The sequence below is a fragment of the Hypomesus nipponensis genome, chromosome 24 (genome assembly GCF_054491055.1).
Source record: "Hypomesus nipponensis isolate SF chromosome 24, ASM5449105v1, whole genome shotgun sequence".
NCBI classification, from domain to species: domain Eukaryota; kingdom Metazoa; phylum Chordata; class Actinopteri; order Osmeriformes; family Osmeridae; genus Hypomesus; species Hypomesus nipponensis.
The window spans coordinates 11,695,249-11,711,741 of NC_140384.1; the positions used below are offsets into that span (position 1 = coordinate 11,695,249).

Genomic DNA, 16,493 nt, shown 5'->3' on the forward strand with positions numbered 1-16,493 from the left:
TTAACCTGCATGTTTTTGTTGTTGCTTTTTCTTCTGTATGTTGTACTGCTGTGGTTGTGTCGATGTGTAACTTGATTTTTCTTCCTTAGCCCCCTTCCCCTCTCCCTCTAAAAGTTGTACTTTATGCCAGGCCATCACTGGAAATAAGATTGTGTTCTTAATGATTGAGCCTGGTTAAATAAAGGTTCATAAAATGAAAAATATTATAAAGAGTCACTGACCAAATTAAATGCAAAACAAGTAGATTTGCAGTGAAAAGCTGATGTGATCTTGAAGCAATGCATGTTTCAAAGACTTGTTTTTTGAACTAGACAACATTGTGTATTCCCTAATCAACAAATATTTCTGCTACTGTCTTTTTAAAATACACTTGCACCATTTCCAGGATTACCCCCATTAACACATTAAAAACAAATTGCAAAGCAACAGATCTATTTTATTTCATTCTTAACTGTGAAGTTCCTACCTTAATCATTGTATACAGTTGTACTATACAAAACTCAGCAATTCACTGAAATATTTCCCAACTGTAACCGACAAAACCCCCCTTAAACTGACGCCGTTATACTGACGCATCGTGATGAGACCCTATACGTAGAGCTAAATTAGTTGTGATATTTTAAAATGTCTAAAGCAGAAGAATAAATGACTACCATGTGTTCTACATTAGAAGAAAACCTTCTAAAAGTGTATTTGTGTGCAACTGCAAAACATTTTAACCAAATGTTTGTCTGTATACGGATGTAGCTATACAATGACTGTTACATCTAGAAGATGTTCGCCCTTCAGACCTCAATGTAACTGCCTTTTCACTCCCTGTTTACAACTAACAAATACAGGAAGTGATTACAACAACAGAAGCAAAGACCTCATTGCATTCAGGAAGTCATATTTACATTTAGTCATTTGCATCTTTACTATTGTAATGAATTAATAAATGCTCTTTAGTCATGTCTACTGTGTTTTAACAGAAATGCCTGTGCGCCAGTCTTTGCACCAGAGAAGATAACACTTCTACCCGTGTGTGTATGTTTCCCCTTCACAACATCAGGGTTGTTCCTGTGGCATCTCCTCCAGGTCTAGTTGTGGTCCTTCATCCACTGTTCCACCCACTGTGTGATCTTCTCCAGGTTACGCTCCATATCCTCAGGATCGTTGCTTGGCAGCTGGTGGACGATCTCCTGGTCGTAGGCCTCCATGGCCTCTTCGTAGATGCTCTGGAAGATCTCACACTGCACGTTGTCCTGCAGCTTCTTCCCTGTGTAGCCCCTAAAACCACATCAGCCACACTTAGCCCTGCAGCACGAGCACATCAGCCACACTTAGCCCTGCAGCACGAGCACACTTAGCCCTGCAGCACGAGCACACTTGGCCCTGCAGCACGAGCACACTTGGCCCTGCAGCACGAGCACACTTGGCCCTGCAGCACGAGCACACTTGGCCCTGCAGCACGAGCACACTGGAGGTGAGCTGACCTGCTCTCTAGACGGCTGTAGAGGTTAGTGTTGTCAGTGCGGAGCACAAATACGATGTGGAACCAGCGCTCTGGGAAGAAATCACATCCGTGGTAGTCCACGATCACCCCTCCGTCCGACATCTGGTCCTCCAGCTCATCCACCACCTGCAACGGGAGCACAGCTGACATTCACATTTTTGTCATTTAACAGGCACCATCATCTAAAGTCACATACTTAGTAGTATAATCAGTACTGCGAAGCAGATCATCAAGGGAGATGTGCACAGTTTTAACAGTATTTTGTGGTTGGTCTCAGCCAATAATGACATCTCCCATCACTGATAAGACAGTGTAGCACAACAAAGCAAGTGCAGCATTGTAGCTCACTACATGCTGTGGGAAGTCCCCATACCCTCACCCAGCCACTACTCACCCTGTCCTCATCCAGCACTGGACACTGATACTCTTCATCAAAACCATCAAACAGTTGGCCTGAAAACACAGACATCCATCCTTACAATCACCATCTGATGTCCGCTCAATCCTAAAACATTGCTGTATTCACAGAAAACTCTGAACATGCGTGTAATCTGCTTGCTGAGTCGTATGACGCCACTCTGGGCTGGGGTGAGTTTAGAAGAACACCTGGACAGATTATTAAACCTCAGTGAACGTCAGAAAGCGCTTGTATAACCAATCCCTGCGTGGTGTTGACTAATGACTCCATCCTCTAAGCATACTACGCTGTAGACTACTTGTGTTTGTAACGGACCTTCTTTAGCCAGATCACCCACGTTGACGTACGCCAGTCCTGTTCGCTGGGAGAGCTCTTTTCCAAGGGTGGTCTTCCCCACTCCTGGGGTGCCTGTTAAGAGCAAACAACATCATCATCATCATCACACAGCGTGTCCAAACACTTCAGCCTCCTATTCGTGGTTCTATAGCGGCACATGGCATCGGGAGAGTTCGGTGCATTACATTCATACGGCTTTAAGCACTTTTCCACACATTAAAAATAAATGTCATAAAAAGCTGTGGAATATGTTTTCAATGTTACCAAAAGGTGTTGCTTACCTGTCAGAAGAATGTTAGGTCTTACCATAATTTTCATTTTTGCGAAAAGCTTGGTAACTACACGTGACTACCTGGGTACCAAAGAACTTGATGTTCTCTTAACTAGTTAGTTTTCAGGATATTTTAAGATAAATGTTAAGATAGTATTGTTTGCTATATGTAACTCAGTGGATTACCTCAATGTAAGAACAAAATCCTAACTAGCTATCAAAGTAATGTTTATAGTTTGTTCAACACACACACGCATGTAAGTAATTACACTGCTCTGTTGTGAACGTTGTGAACGAATTCTGACGTCAGTATTAGGCGCCACAATTAGAGAAGGACCTCATGTTTTAAAGGGATATTTCATATTTTCATCAGTGCAACTGACGGTTGTTCGCTTAACACCATGAGACTAGCTACTCGGATTCGGTTCTAAGTTTTTAAACATTTTTGTTATAGAAAGGAAACACCACATAAGATGGTTTGAAAAAGAGGTAGCGACGCCGTTGTATGCATAGTGCATGTTTTTTAGAGAGCTAACTAATCATAAGTCAGCTCAAACCTACTACTAGCCAAAGTAAATTAGGTAAAGTTAGCTAATGTTACTGTACAGCAGTGACTGCAAGCTAGCTACCACAATTCAGCTATCGTTCAATGTTGCTGTTAAATATGTTTAGATCTGACGCAGACAAGCTCTGTAGTTAACATGTACATTGTGGGCTGCAATGGCCCTGGTTTTTGTTATTGGTCACCTGGCAGTCTAGCTAGCTAGTTGGGTAACCGATTCATGTCCTACTTTGCAAGACATTTCAACATGTTAATGTGTTAATGTGTGGTGCCATTGATCACATTTTGTTTCGATAACGCTAGCAAGAGTTCACCTTCCTGCGTCTTGCACTGACAGCTGAGCTTGTATAGATGTGAAGCACCGCAGTTTATCATGTCAAAGCTATCACTGGGAGGAAAAGGACCCTCCAGCAAAGTGAGTATGACGTTCCCATTTTACCGCGTTGTTTGGGACGATTAGAGGACGGAGGGAGAGACACAATCTTTGGATTCCAGCCTCAATATTATTCAAAGTTATAGTTAAGTTGTAAACAAAGTTCAGCTTCCCAGGTGTTGAAAGGTGTGAAATGTACCCTCCACCTCTCTACCTCACCTCCCCCTCAACCCCCTCCCCTTTACCCTGCTACCCTGCTACCCCACTCACCCCTACCTCCCCCTGCAGCTGAACCGCTGGGTGGAGCCGTCGTTTGGGGGCCTGTGTGGGGGCCCCCCCGCCCCCCCAGGCAGAGCAGAGTCAGGGCGGAGCCAGAAGGGCAGAGCACCCACCTCTGACCCCACAGGCAGCAAACGTCCCCGGAAGAGGAAAGTGGACCCTGCCCGCTCGGACCTCCAGACTCCAGACCCCTCCTCCAGAGACGTGGCCCCCAGGAACCAGGAGGAACCCTGGGTGGACACCCACTCCCCCAGCTCACAGGTCACTTCGGCATCTCATCTCTTTACTGGCTCACTTTGTTCAAGCTCACCTCAGCGGCCTCGTAGAACTTAAATCTGATGTGTCCCACATCCTTAGTTTCAAAGAGGAAATGGTGAATATTGATACGATGAGACTACTTATGAAGACCCTGTCTGATATGCATCCCTAGGCTGAACTGGTGGTCCACAAAAAGAAAATTGAAGAGGTGGAGAGCTGGATAAAAGCCCATGTTGATCCTAAGACTTTCAAGGTTAGGATGTTTTACATTTTTATAATAACCAATCCATTACAAACGATTATCTTGATCCATCAGTAGTATTCTTAGGGACTCGAGCCCTGTGTGCTAATTGGCTGTTAGTTAAACCTTTGATGGTACCTCCTGTCCACAGGGTGGCGCTATCCTGCTGCTGAGCGGGCCGTCGGGCTGTGGTAAGAGCACCACGGTGCGGGTGCTGGCCCAGGAGCTGGGAGTCAGCCTGCAGGAGTGGACCAACCCCCCCAGCCTGGCCCTGCACCACCCCGACGGTCACAAGCTCACCTTCGACCCACGTGAGACACACACACCTCCACTGCCTCCACTGCCAACAAGATCACTGAAGACACCTTTTATATAGAGAACCCATCTATAACCCTAACCCTCTATATAGAGAACCCATCTATAACCCTAACCCTCTATATAGAGAACCCATCTGTAACCCAAACCCTCTATATAGAGAACCCATCTGTAACCCGAACCCATCTATAACCCTAACCCTCTATATAGAGAACCCATATATAACCCTAACTTTCTATATAGAGAACCCATCTATAACCCTAACCCTCTATATAGAGAACCCATCTATAACCCTAACCCTCTATATAGAGAATCCATCTATAACCCTAACCCTCTATATAGAGAACCCATCTATAACCCTAACCCTCTATATAGAGAACCCATCTATAACCCTAACCCTCTATATAGAGAACCCATCTATAACCCTAACCCTCTATATAGAGAACCCATCTATAACCCTAACCCTCTATATAGAGAACCCATCTATAACCCTAACCCTCTATATAGAGAACCCATCTATAACCCTAACCCTCTATATAGAGAACCCATCTATAACCCTAACCCTCTATATAGAGAACCCATCTATAATCTATATAAATGTAGCGTCACCCTGTCTGTGTTCTTCTGCCACCAGACTCCAGGTTCAGTTGTTTCCATGGCAGCTCCCAGACAGGCCTGTTCCAGGAGTTCCTCCTACGAGCTGACAAGTACAGCCGTCTGCAGATGAATGGGGAGGCGGGGCCCACAGACAGGAAGCTCATACTCGTGGAGGTAGCCGATTGGACGGTGTCATGGCAACCCAAAGCTGTGTCCATTAGAAGCAGCTCATCATGTACCTTGCTTGTTCCTGCAGGACTTCCCCAACCAGTTCTACCGCCAACCAGCATGCCTGCACGAAGTTCTGAAGTACTGACACATTCAGGGCCTTAATACACCAGACGATTATTATATATCATTTGAAATTCTGACCAATTGCTGATGTTTTTAGTTGCTGCTTATTTGTGTGCATGTGTGTGTGTGTTCTCCAGGAGGTTTGTGAGGACAGGCAGGACAGCCTTGGTCTTCATCGTGTCTGACAGTCTGAGTGGAGACAGCAGCTCACGACTTCTCTTCCCCAAAGATCTCCTGGAGGAGCTGTCCATCTGCAGCATTAGGTCCTACACACGCACACACACTGTAAATAGTAGGGGTGGTAATCTTTTGGTACCTCACGATGTGAATCGATTCTTGGGGTCACTAATCGATTAAAATCGATTAATGATTTTTTTGCGATTTGTACTCATTTTTTGTTGTTGTTATTCCAAATTTTTTATTTTATTTTTACATGTGAATCGTTAGAAGACTAAAACACGATTCAAATGTGAATCGATTTTATCCCCCACCCCTAAATAGTAGTCTACTCAGCACTATTATTTTTATGCCGACAGTAGTACATTTAGTCATTTAGTAGACGCTCTTATCCAGAGCGACTTACAGTAAGTACAGGGACATTCCCCCGAGGCAAGTAGGGTGAAGTGCCTTGCACAAGGACACAACGTCATTTGGCACGGCAGGGAATCGATCCGGCAACCTTCTGATTACTAGCCCGACTCCCTCAACGTTCAGCCATCTGACTCCCTCAGTATTCCACAATGTTGTATACATGTAGGAGCACACACCCAGTGTGTCCTCCAGCTGTAACCCTCCAGCTGTAACCCTCCAGCTGTAACCCTCCAGCTGTAACCCTCCAGTTTCTAACCCTCCAGCTGTAACCCTCCAGCTGTAACCCTCCAGCTGTAACCCTCCAGTTTCTAACCCTCCAGCTGTAACCCTCCAGCTGTAACCCTCCAGCTGTAACCCTCCAGCTGTAACCCTCCAGTTTCTAACCCTCCAGCTGTAACCCTCCAGCTGTAACCCTCCAGCTGTAACCCTCCAGCTGTAACCCTCCAGTTTCTAACCCTCCAGCTGTAACCCTCCAGCTGTAACCCTCCAGCTGTAACCCTCCAGTTTCTAACCCTCCAGCTGTAACCCTCCAGCTGTAACCCTCCAGCTGTAACCCTCCAGCTGTAACCCTCCAGTTTCTAACCCTCCAGCTGTAACCCTCCAGCTGTAACCCTCCAGCTGTAACCATCCAGTTTCTAACCCTTCAGCTGTAACCCTCCAGCTGTAACCCTCCAGTTTCTAACCCTCCAGCTGTAACCCTCCAGCTGTAACCGTCCAGCTGTAACCCTCCAGTTTCTAACCCTCCAGTTTCAACCCTGTGGCTCCCACCAGCATGATGAAAGTCCTGACTCGCATTGTGACCCTGGAGGCAGCAAAGGTGAGAGGACTATGTTGCTTCATCAACTTGATTTGTGGTGTAAACCCATTTGTCTTTAATTTAATGAATTAACTTAATTAAGTAGGTGCGTGGTTTGTGTGCGTGGGGTGTGTGTATATGTGTGTGTGTGTGTGTGTGTGGGGCGGGTGTGTGTGTGTGGGGGCGGGGGGGTGTGTGTGTTTGGGGGGTGTGTGTGTTTGGGGGGTGTGTGTTTGGGGGGGGTGTGTGTCTGGGGGGTGTGTGTGTGTGAGCAGAGCGGAGGCAGGGTCACTGTCCCGGACAGGGCAGACATGGAGCTGCTCTGCTCAGGAAGCTCTGGGGACGTCCGCAGTGCCATCAACAGCCTGCAGTTCTCCTCTCTCACAGGTGGGGGCGCCACCCAGCAGCACATCCTGTTTACCTCCCTACAGCCAGAGACCCTTTATGGGTGGGCCAGAGCTGGGTTTAGTCTGATAGTATCTATATAATGTTTGTGACGTCTGATCCTAACCTCAGACCAGCCCCAGGAGACTGGCCAATGGGCAGGGCAGAAGGGCAGGTCAGTGACCTCACGGGGGAGAGCCGTTTCCACAGCAACACAGCAGAAGAGGAGGGACAGCCAGAGGCAGGACCAGACCATTGGGGGGAAGGACGCCTCCCTGTTCCTTTTCAGAGCGCTGGGGAAGATCCTCTACTGCAAGAGTGAGTCCTGGGTTAGGGCTAGGTGTGTTAGGGATAGGACTAGGGGGGTTAGAGCGAGGTGGCTAGTGTTGGTCAGCACTAACAGGATCCTCGTGGTTCTGAAGGAGAAAGGGTTTGGAATGCAGTTGGAGCTCATGGGATAAACCTGAAAATACCTGATTTCACATTTGGAAAGTTCGGACTGTTGAATTCCATCTAGATATGTATCTTAAATTACATTTTATCCAGTATTGAAAAAGTAAATTGTGTCTGTGATTGGCAGACGTGTAGTAAGGTGTGTGTGTGTGTGATTGGCAGACGTGTAGTAAGGTGTGTGTGTGTGTGATTGGCAGACGTGTAGTAAGGTGTGTCTGTGATTGGCAGACGTGTAGTAAGGTGTGTGTGTGATTGGCAGACGTGTAGTAAGGTGTGTGGGTGATTGGCAGACGTGTAGTAAGGTGTGTCTGTGATTGGCAGACGTGTAGTAAGGTGTGTCTGTGATTGGCAGGAGAGAGCTGGGAAGGTTCAAAAGCATCCCTTCAACCCGGCCTGCCGCCTCACCTGGCAGAGCATCACAGAGACAGGCTACGGGTGGACCCTGAGGTACACACACACACACAAACCCTGAGGTACACACACACACACAAACCCTGAGGTACACACACACACACCCTGAGGTACACACACACCCTGAGGTACACACACACACACACCCTGAGGTACACACACACCTTGAGGTACACACACACACACCCTGAGGTACACATGCACACACACACCCTGAGGTACACACACACCCTGAGGTAGACACACACCCTGAGGTAAACACACACACCCTGAGGTACACACACCCTGAGGTAAACACACACACCCTGAGGTACACACACACCCTGAGGTAGACACACACACACCCTGAGGTAGACACACACCCTGAGGTAAACACACACACCCTGAGGTACACACACACCCTGAGGTAAACACACACACACCCTGAGGTAGACACACACCCTGAGGTACACACACACACACCCTGAGGTAGACACACACCCTGAGGTACACACACACCCTGAGGTAAACACACACACACCCTGAGGTAGACACACACCCTGAGGTACACACACACACACCCTGAGGTAGACACACACACACCCTGAGGTACACACACACACACCCTGAGGTACACACACACACCCTGAGGTACACACACACCCTGAGGTAGACACACACACACCCTGAGGTAGACACACACCCTGAGGTACACACACACACACCCTGAGGTAGACACACACCCTGACAGAACCCTTGGACTCTCACACAGCCTCAAGTAGACACATGCACACACACCCTGAGGTAGACACACACACACACACCCTGACAGAACCCTTGGACTCTCACACACTTCTCAACCCATTGTATAGAATATTTCATGTAACTTATGTATGTTGTTAATGCTCCCCTCCACCAGGGGGTGCTGGAGCGCTGCCACATGTCTGGGGAGCTCTTTAACCTGTACCTGCACCAGAACTACCTGGACTTCTTCTCTGAGGTGGAGGATGTAGCTCGGGCCAGTGACTACCTGTCCCATGCTGACTTCCTGACTGCTGAGTGGAGCGTGAGTTCCTGACTCTGTCCCTGTCTATAGCTCCAGTGTCTATAGGTTCTGGTATATGTTCTGTCTGTAGGTCCTGTCTATGTCTATAGGTCTTGTCTATAGGTTCTATCTATATGTTCTGTCTATAGGTCTTAACCCTGTCTATAGGTCTTAACCCTGTCTATAGGTCTTAACCTTGTCTATAGGTCTTAACCCTGTCTATAGGTCTTAACCTTGTCTATAGGTCCTGACCCTGTCTATAGTTTTACAATTACTTGGTTAAGGTCACATGACCAATGTTTTTTACAGTGTAAAGAATGTACAACTATATCCAAAGGGCAGTATTCACCAACTCCCAGCTGACGTCATGAGTGTTTGTGCTCCATGTGTTAATGGGAGGATTGTGCTGTTGATGTTTAGTCCCGGAGCTCCCTGGGGGTGTATGGCTCGTCTGTGGCCACCAGGGGGCTCCTGCACACCAACAACGCCCAGGCCTCTGCACGCTTCAGACCACTGCACAAACCCCACTGGCTGCAGGTCAACAAGAAGGTAGACACACACGCGCACACACACAGGAAAGACACATACACACACACAGGAGAGCAACACATACAATTACACACTTTCTAGGGGACGGTGCTTAATAGAGGTGTTTAAATTAATCAAATAATCAATGCATCACGATGGCGACATGGACAATGCTGCATCAATGCAGTGGCCGACCATAATCAATTATAACAATATTACATTATATTACAATGATGACGCTCGTAAATTTTCTGGCCGCAGCATAAACATTCAAATGAAAAATAAGTCATTCTCAGTAGCCTAACCCGTTCCATCTAGACTCTAGTCTCATCTGGGTCTCATTTACCTGACGTCATTTGTTGCGATTCGCATACGTGCCACAGCAAAATGGCTGAGGGTGGTTGTGAGATCGTCCTAAAAACGCTCCAAGCGTTTAAAAGCTGAGATATGGAACTTAATTTCGGATATTACCAACAGTTTGGGAAGCACAAACTGGATACATCGCATGCGATATGCAAAGCCTGTCACACCAAAATTAAATATGTTGGGAACACCATCCATCCTGAGTTGCCAGCAACAACACCCGCCGTAAAATGCTAACTCTGGGCCAGCAACTTCAAGGATTGATGCAACTCTGTTTTCAATACTGCTAATATGTCTGTTGTGTTCAGACTTTGTTAAATAATAAGTAATATCTTACTACTTGTATTTTTGGATGGAAACATAACTGTTGGAGCCAAAACTATGATTATTACAATTTCAATGTAAACTATTTGCCTTTATGAAATCGTTATGAATTGTGCAAGTTAGCAAGGGCGGATCTAGAAAAATATTCATGGGGTGGCAAGAGGGTGGCAGGAGATTTTGAGGGGTTGCACCCCTTGTCGGAAGTATATATGCTGATTTCATTGCAATCATATTAATCAAGGTCTATTTGGAATCAATGTTTATTTGGAATGTCCCCAAATTAAGACATTTTTACTCAAAAACCTTAGGCTACATTATTATAGCACATTATTAAAGCCTTAAATCAAAGAACTTCAGGAAACACTGAACAAAAATGTCAAGTGTTTTCATTGATTTATTGGTTAATAATAAACGGTATCATCAAACCAAAGTTTGGACAACTTGGTCAGCTAGTTGTAGAAGAAAGTGCAACAAGTTTAAAGTTAGTATGGTCAGTTTTTACAAAAATATTGTAAAAACACTGAAAATGGTGTGTATTCAAATGGCTGCTAGATTTTTCGGCATTCAGGCTGTCTACTCTTTTACCCCGGTCCCTAAATATGACACGGAGCCTGAACAGAGGTACGAATATGAATGTCCGTTGAATTTCGATTATAAAACTGATTTCCCCTCTGTCTCAGTCGGCGCAGTGGGGAGGGTGGTTGGATTCGTCTAGTGCTGCATTCACTTGTACAGTAGTGGGATCCGCGTCAAACTGTTGTGGAACATCTTCGGTCGCTCCGACAAAAGAACAGGAAGGCTATCGTAATTCCGCAGATTTTCAGTCTGAATAACCGAAGGTTTGATATTTCCCGGCATGACCGAACGGTCGAGGTTAGTAAGTAGTTTATTATATGGCATTTTTAGCTTCTTTTCATTTTTTAAACGAAAAATGGTACCTCTAGGCTAATAGTAGCTAGCTCTCAAGTCTTCTCACGGTGTGTTTCATGTGTTGCCTAGCAACTCATTACTTTTGATAGAAAGTGGACAACATTCTGCAAAAATGGCTTTAATTTCAACACAAAACAACAACACAAGTGATTCAAAGAGTCTAGTCTTCATCCTCACTTTCGATGACAAATCTTTTCAGCATCATCTGGATAGTAAAACTCAGCAGCTGACTCGTGGATATCGCTCATTTTGAAGAGGGGCAATAAGAATACTTATCAGACCGTGGTCAATACGCGGCTGGCATGACTACCCATCAGAAATCTCGTACCGTAGTTGCCATATAATAAAGTATCTTAATGCATTCTGTCAAGTCCTATATGGCTTTAATAGAAAAATGTATTTGACGCATCCTGATGCATCGAGTCATCGAATTGAATCGCTGACATGATAATCGTAGTCGAATCGGGAGATCAGTATCGATTCACACCTCTAGTGCTTAGGCCTACTGTGTGAGCCAGTACACACTTGTATCTAAACATGGAGATAATGATTCCCATCACGTGCATGCGTGTGTCTTCTGTGTGTGTTTGTGTGTATGTGTGTGTGTCTCCAGCACCAGGAGAACTGCTTGGCAGCCCAGTCTCTCTTCATCAGCTTCTGCATGACTCCTGTCAGCCTGCAGACAGAACTGCTGCCACACCTGGCCCTGCTCAGCACTCCCCTCAGGAACCAGGGTAACACTCTCACACACACACACCATACACACCCACACCACACACACACCTGGCCCTGCTCAGCACTCCCCTCAGGAACCAGGGTAACACTCTCACACACACACACCATACACACCCACACCACACACACACCTGGCCCTGCTCAGCACTCCCCTCAGGAACCAGGGTAACACTCTCACACACACACACCATACACACCCACACCACACACACACCTGGCCCTGCTCAGCACTCCCCTCAGGAACCAGGGTAACACTCTCTCACACACACACACCATACACACCCACACCACACACACACCTGGCCCTGCTCAGCACTCCCCTCAGGAACCAGGGTAACACTCTCACACACACACACCATACACACCCACACCACACACACACCTGGCCCTGCTCAGCACTCCCCTCAGGAACCAGGGTAACACTCTCACACACACACACCATACACACCCACACCACACACACACCTGGCCCTGCTCAGCACTCCCCTCAGGAACCAGGGTAACACTCTCACACACACACACACCATACACACCCACACCACACACACACCTGGCCCTGCTCAGCACTCCCCTCTGGAACCAGGGTAACACTCTCACTCACACCTAGGGGTGGGCGATATGGCCAAAATCTATCACGGCATGAGTAATTTGATATCACAGTTATGGTACATATCACGGTATAGTTATTGTTCTGTAAATTAAATTAAGAAATGGTACAAAATAACCATATCATACTTCATCATCACACTCGATTATTTATTACAAAAACAACTGCCTCACATGAGACAACACTTTAGTTAAAAACAAGTCTCAAAAAGTTACGAGTACGAGCGTTCCGATCCACCATCCGCGTGGTGACCTACTCACAGCTCCATAATGCCCTCCGACAAAAATTTCAAAATGATACTATCCATATCTAACTTCGGTTTTGGCATATCAACCTCGTTAAAGCTTGGTCGATATGTTAAAGCCTCAGTTTGATATTTCCCGGCATGACCTCAATCTCAGTAAGTAGTTAATTTTCACTAGTATCAAGAAGGCTAGCAACGCCACCAGTGTAATTTTACAACAATAATTTAACAGCACGAGACATAAAATTTGAACAAATCATATTGGTTACCTGCAGAATGGGTCATCAAATATATCATTAATTAGCATCGGCATAAATGTGGTCCGCTTAGACAAAATACACTACACATCGAAAATTCCGTCAGACCAACGCAAATGTGCTTCAAGGTCAAACGAAAATAGCAAATCAAATAAAAGTTCAACTACAATTCTAAATATCGCAAGAATGCGATTTATATGATGGCTTGTATACAGTACAGCAACCACACATTTAATATACACACGTGGAATACAAAAATATAGTATAAAAGTATACCGCGGTTGAAAAACTTTACAAAAAAGTATACTTCAAGTTTATTTGTATGCTTAGTATAAAAGGTATACTATTATCATGTTACTTAAATTCACACTAGAAAACTGAATCGGCCCACTTTTTAGGTCATTTAGTACACTTTAAAGTACACTTATAGTGTATTTCAAAGTTTACCTTTGAATACTGTCAAGTAGCCTGTGTAGTGCACTTTCAGTTCATCAAGTATACTTCCTAAAGTACTTCAAAGTATACTTTGGAATACTCTAAAGTAACCTGTGTAGTTCACTTTCAGTTCATTAAGGATACTTCCTAAAGTGCCTCAAAGTATACTTTGCAATACTTTCAAGTGCACTATCAATTCATGTATGTACTTCAAGAAGTAAACTAAATAATTTTACTATGACTTACTAATATATTAAAATGTTCAGGGGCCCCTCAAACGCCTCAGATTTTGCGTCACTTGGCAGAATGGGGGCAAAGTTACGCTGCAGATTCTTAGCTGAAAGAAGCTATTTACTGCGTAAGCACTTACGTTGCGTGAATCCAGCTCTTCTTATGAAACGTAACAGTCATTTAACTCATGGTTACAATGGTAAACCAGCACAACAATGACAATTACCACGCAACAAAACACTACATTCTAAGCAGACACATTTAAAAAACGAAATTCATGAAGTTACATTTGTATGTCGAACAAACGGCAAACTTATCAGCAAACTTGAACACTATTTACCGCCTTGCATCATGGGAATTGACCAGCCAATGAGCCACGCTATCTTCATTTTTTCACGTTGTTAGTTTGTTCTTCAGTCAGTTTGACAGTATAAACTTCAAATACATAATTCAACCCTTGTGTCTGCTTCTTTCTCAAGGTGCTTTTTAGTTTTTTCCATTAATACTCCAATTGATAATTATTAGTATAGGAGTATAGGGCTTCAGAATGTTTTGGCAGTAATTAAGGTTACAACTTCAGTACCAAAAAAGATTTGACGTGCAATTCATAATAGATTTTCATAGACATGAATAATTAGAATGAGATGGATCTAAAAAATGTAACCTGTAATGTACTTTAAAATTATTTGGACTGTTTTTGCTGTATAATAATAGAAATGTACATCCTACTGTAGAAGAAATGTATACCATTTTCTGTTTCTAAGCATAGTTCTTAAGTATATCAAAAGTGAACTATTTTCAAAGCATACTTAAAAGTATATCAAAAGTGAACTTTTTTCTAAGTATACTCTTATAAGTATATCATAAGTGAACTATTTTCAAAGCATACTTAAAAGTATATCAAAATTGAACTATTTTCTAAACATACTACTTAAAAGTATATCAAAAGTGAACTAAAAGTGTACTGTCCATATTTTAGTATACTTATAGTATACTTTAATATACTTGTTTTTTGTAAGGGACAGTATAGCCAAATCTCTCCCTGTAGACACATTTCTACCGTCGCACGGTATATACCGTCATACCGCCCAGCCATACACACACTATACACACACCACACACACGCCATACACACGCCACACACACACCACACACACACCACACACACACACCTGGCCTTGCTCAGCACCCCCGTGAGGAACCAGGGTAACGCTCACAGTAAACAATGTGCATAGACTGCGTAGCCTGAGCTACCTGTGTTTACCAGCCAGAGAGCTTCCTGTGTTTACCAGGCAGAGAGCTTCCTGTGTTTAGGGGAGTCAGATGGCTGAACGGTGAGGGAGTCGGGCTAGAAATCAGAAAGTTGCCGGATCGATCCCCCGCTGAGTCAAATGACATTGTGTCTGGATAAGTCTGGATATTTGGCCTCTTCAGTTTATTCAGACAAATGATGTTCAAACAAGGACAGTGTGCGTCTTATGAAAAGGGTTGCACATTGATTTGCATCTAAAAGAACGCTAACCTTTAGCAACAATCTTCCCCTGGTTGAGATCAAACTTTACAGTTAAGTTGTTCAGATATCCACATGCGTCATTAGTGGTAGGTTGAGTGTTGTTGTTGGTTTGTGATCTGTGATGGTGGCATTTCTCCTGTCTCCTCAGCTCAGATCTCCTTCCTGGAGGATGTGGGACGCCTCCCCCTCCGCAGGGGGTCTGGAAGGTAGGTCCTCCTCACACACCATCTAGTGTGATGATGATGATGATGATGATGATGATGATCTGGTGGCCGTCTGCTCCTTCTGTCAGGCTGCGTCTGGAGGCCCTGACAGACAGAGACCCCGGGGAACTGCAGCTGGACAGCGATGAGGAGGGCCCGGTTTCCTCCACAGTCAACCCACCATTGAGTAGTGTTCTTGGGGCAGCAGGAGAGCAGGATGAGCCCTCCATGGAGGTCCTGCTGCCAGACAGCCAGCCCCAGCCCTCGACCTCAGGAGCCCTGCTGGAGGATGACCTGCTCATAGAGGAGTATGATAGTGATTGACAGGGCTCGTAGTCCAATCACGGGGCTCACAGCGGAATACGCATGGGACTGGCAGAACCCATGCTCCAGTCACAAAGCCTAAAAGACTTATAGCACAGTCACGCCCACATTGCCTTATTTCCTCATTCACTCAACGACTTGACTGACTTGTTATACACAACACAAGGGTGTTTTGGATCATTTAGTCGTTATTGTGTGTTTTCCGCACATGCCTGTGTATTTATTGGTGTTCAGTCCTTTCTTCCAGGGGGATTTAAGCTTAACAACTCTGTGTTATGTGACCTGGGTTATGTGACTTTAATTTAAGTGGAATTTAAACCAACTCACATATTGAACTGATGAAGACACTGAAACATTTTGGCATTTTTATATTTCAAATTAGTTTTGCAGTCAAGTGTTTAATGTTTTACAGGAACATTTGTCTTCAGTTTATATTTAAAACCGGTTAGAAGTTGAGCCATTTTCAATTATCCCTCTGTCAGCTGTGTAGTATTGTCTATGGCATACATGGTTAACAGTGGATATGTTTAACAAGCATTTTTTGTAAACAATATTAGTCTTCCATAAAAAAGTGACAAATACATATTTTGTAAAAATATAAGTTTTTTGTTTTTCACCGAATACAGTTATTTTCATTATTTCATATTTTGTTGTGGCCATTTGTATAACTCTTAAAGACGACCGTAGTGAATGACGTTACA

At 44.7% G+C, this 16,493-nt stretch overlaps 2 protein-coding genes across 7 annotated transcripts; one reads left to right on the top strand and one right to left on the bottom strand.

Moving 5' to 3' along the window:
- Nucleotides 1-415: 415 nt before the first annotated feature.
- Nucleotides 416-2,823, bottom strand: ak6 (adenylate kinase 6). Its single transcript, XM_084690115.1, has 5 exons — nucleotides 2,531-2,823; nucleotides 2,229-2,321; nucleotides 1,890-1,948; nucleotides 1,476-1,621; nucleotides 416-1,269 (listed from the first exon to the last, which is right to left on the bottom strand). Exons 1-5 carry the CDS (start codon nucleotides 2,565-2,567, stop codon nucleotides 1,080-1,082), a joined length of 525 nt encoding a protein of 174 aa, XP_084546241.1. The 5' UTR covers nucleotides 2,568-2,823; the 3' UTR covers nucleotides 416-1,079.
- A 36-nt stretch (nucleotides 2,824-2,859) lies between these two features.
- rad17 (RAD17 checkpoint clamp loader component) lies at nucleotides 2,860-16,437 on the top strand. 6 transcript variants are annotated; one of them, XM_084690104.1, is made up of 17 exons: nucleotides 2,860-3,009; nucleotides 3,386-3,497; nucleotides 3,744-3,995; nucleotides 4,165-4,245; nucleotides 4,385-4,544; nucleotides 5,183-5,319; nucleotides 5,402-5,454; nucleotides 5,577-5,702; nucleotides 6,778-6,847; nucleotides 7,102-7,213; nucleotides 7,343-7,528; nucleotides 8,016-8,110; nucleotides 8,973-9,119; nucleotides 9,519-9,647; nucleotides 11,857-11,977; nucleotides 15,414-15,471; nucleotides 15,558-16,437. In XM_084690104.1, the coding sequence occupies exons 2-17, from the start codon at nucleotides 3,456-3,458 to the stop codon at nucleotides 15,790-15,792; spliced, it is 2,004 nt and encodes a 667-aa protein (XP_084546230.1). In that variant the 5' UTR covers nucleotides 2,860-3,009; nucleotides 3,386-3,455; the 3' UTR covers nucleotides 15,793-16,437. The 6 variants fall into 6 exon arrangements, with proteins under 6 accessions (XP_084546230.1, XP_084546235.1, XP_084546234.1 ...); XM_084690105.1 differs by having other exon boundaries at nucleotides 2,873-3,101; XM_084690107.1 differs by having other exon boundaries at nucleotides 2,878-3,009; nucleotides 3,420-3,497.
- Nucleotides 16,438-16,493: the final 56 nt, after the last annotated feature.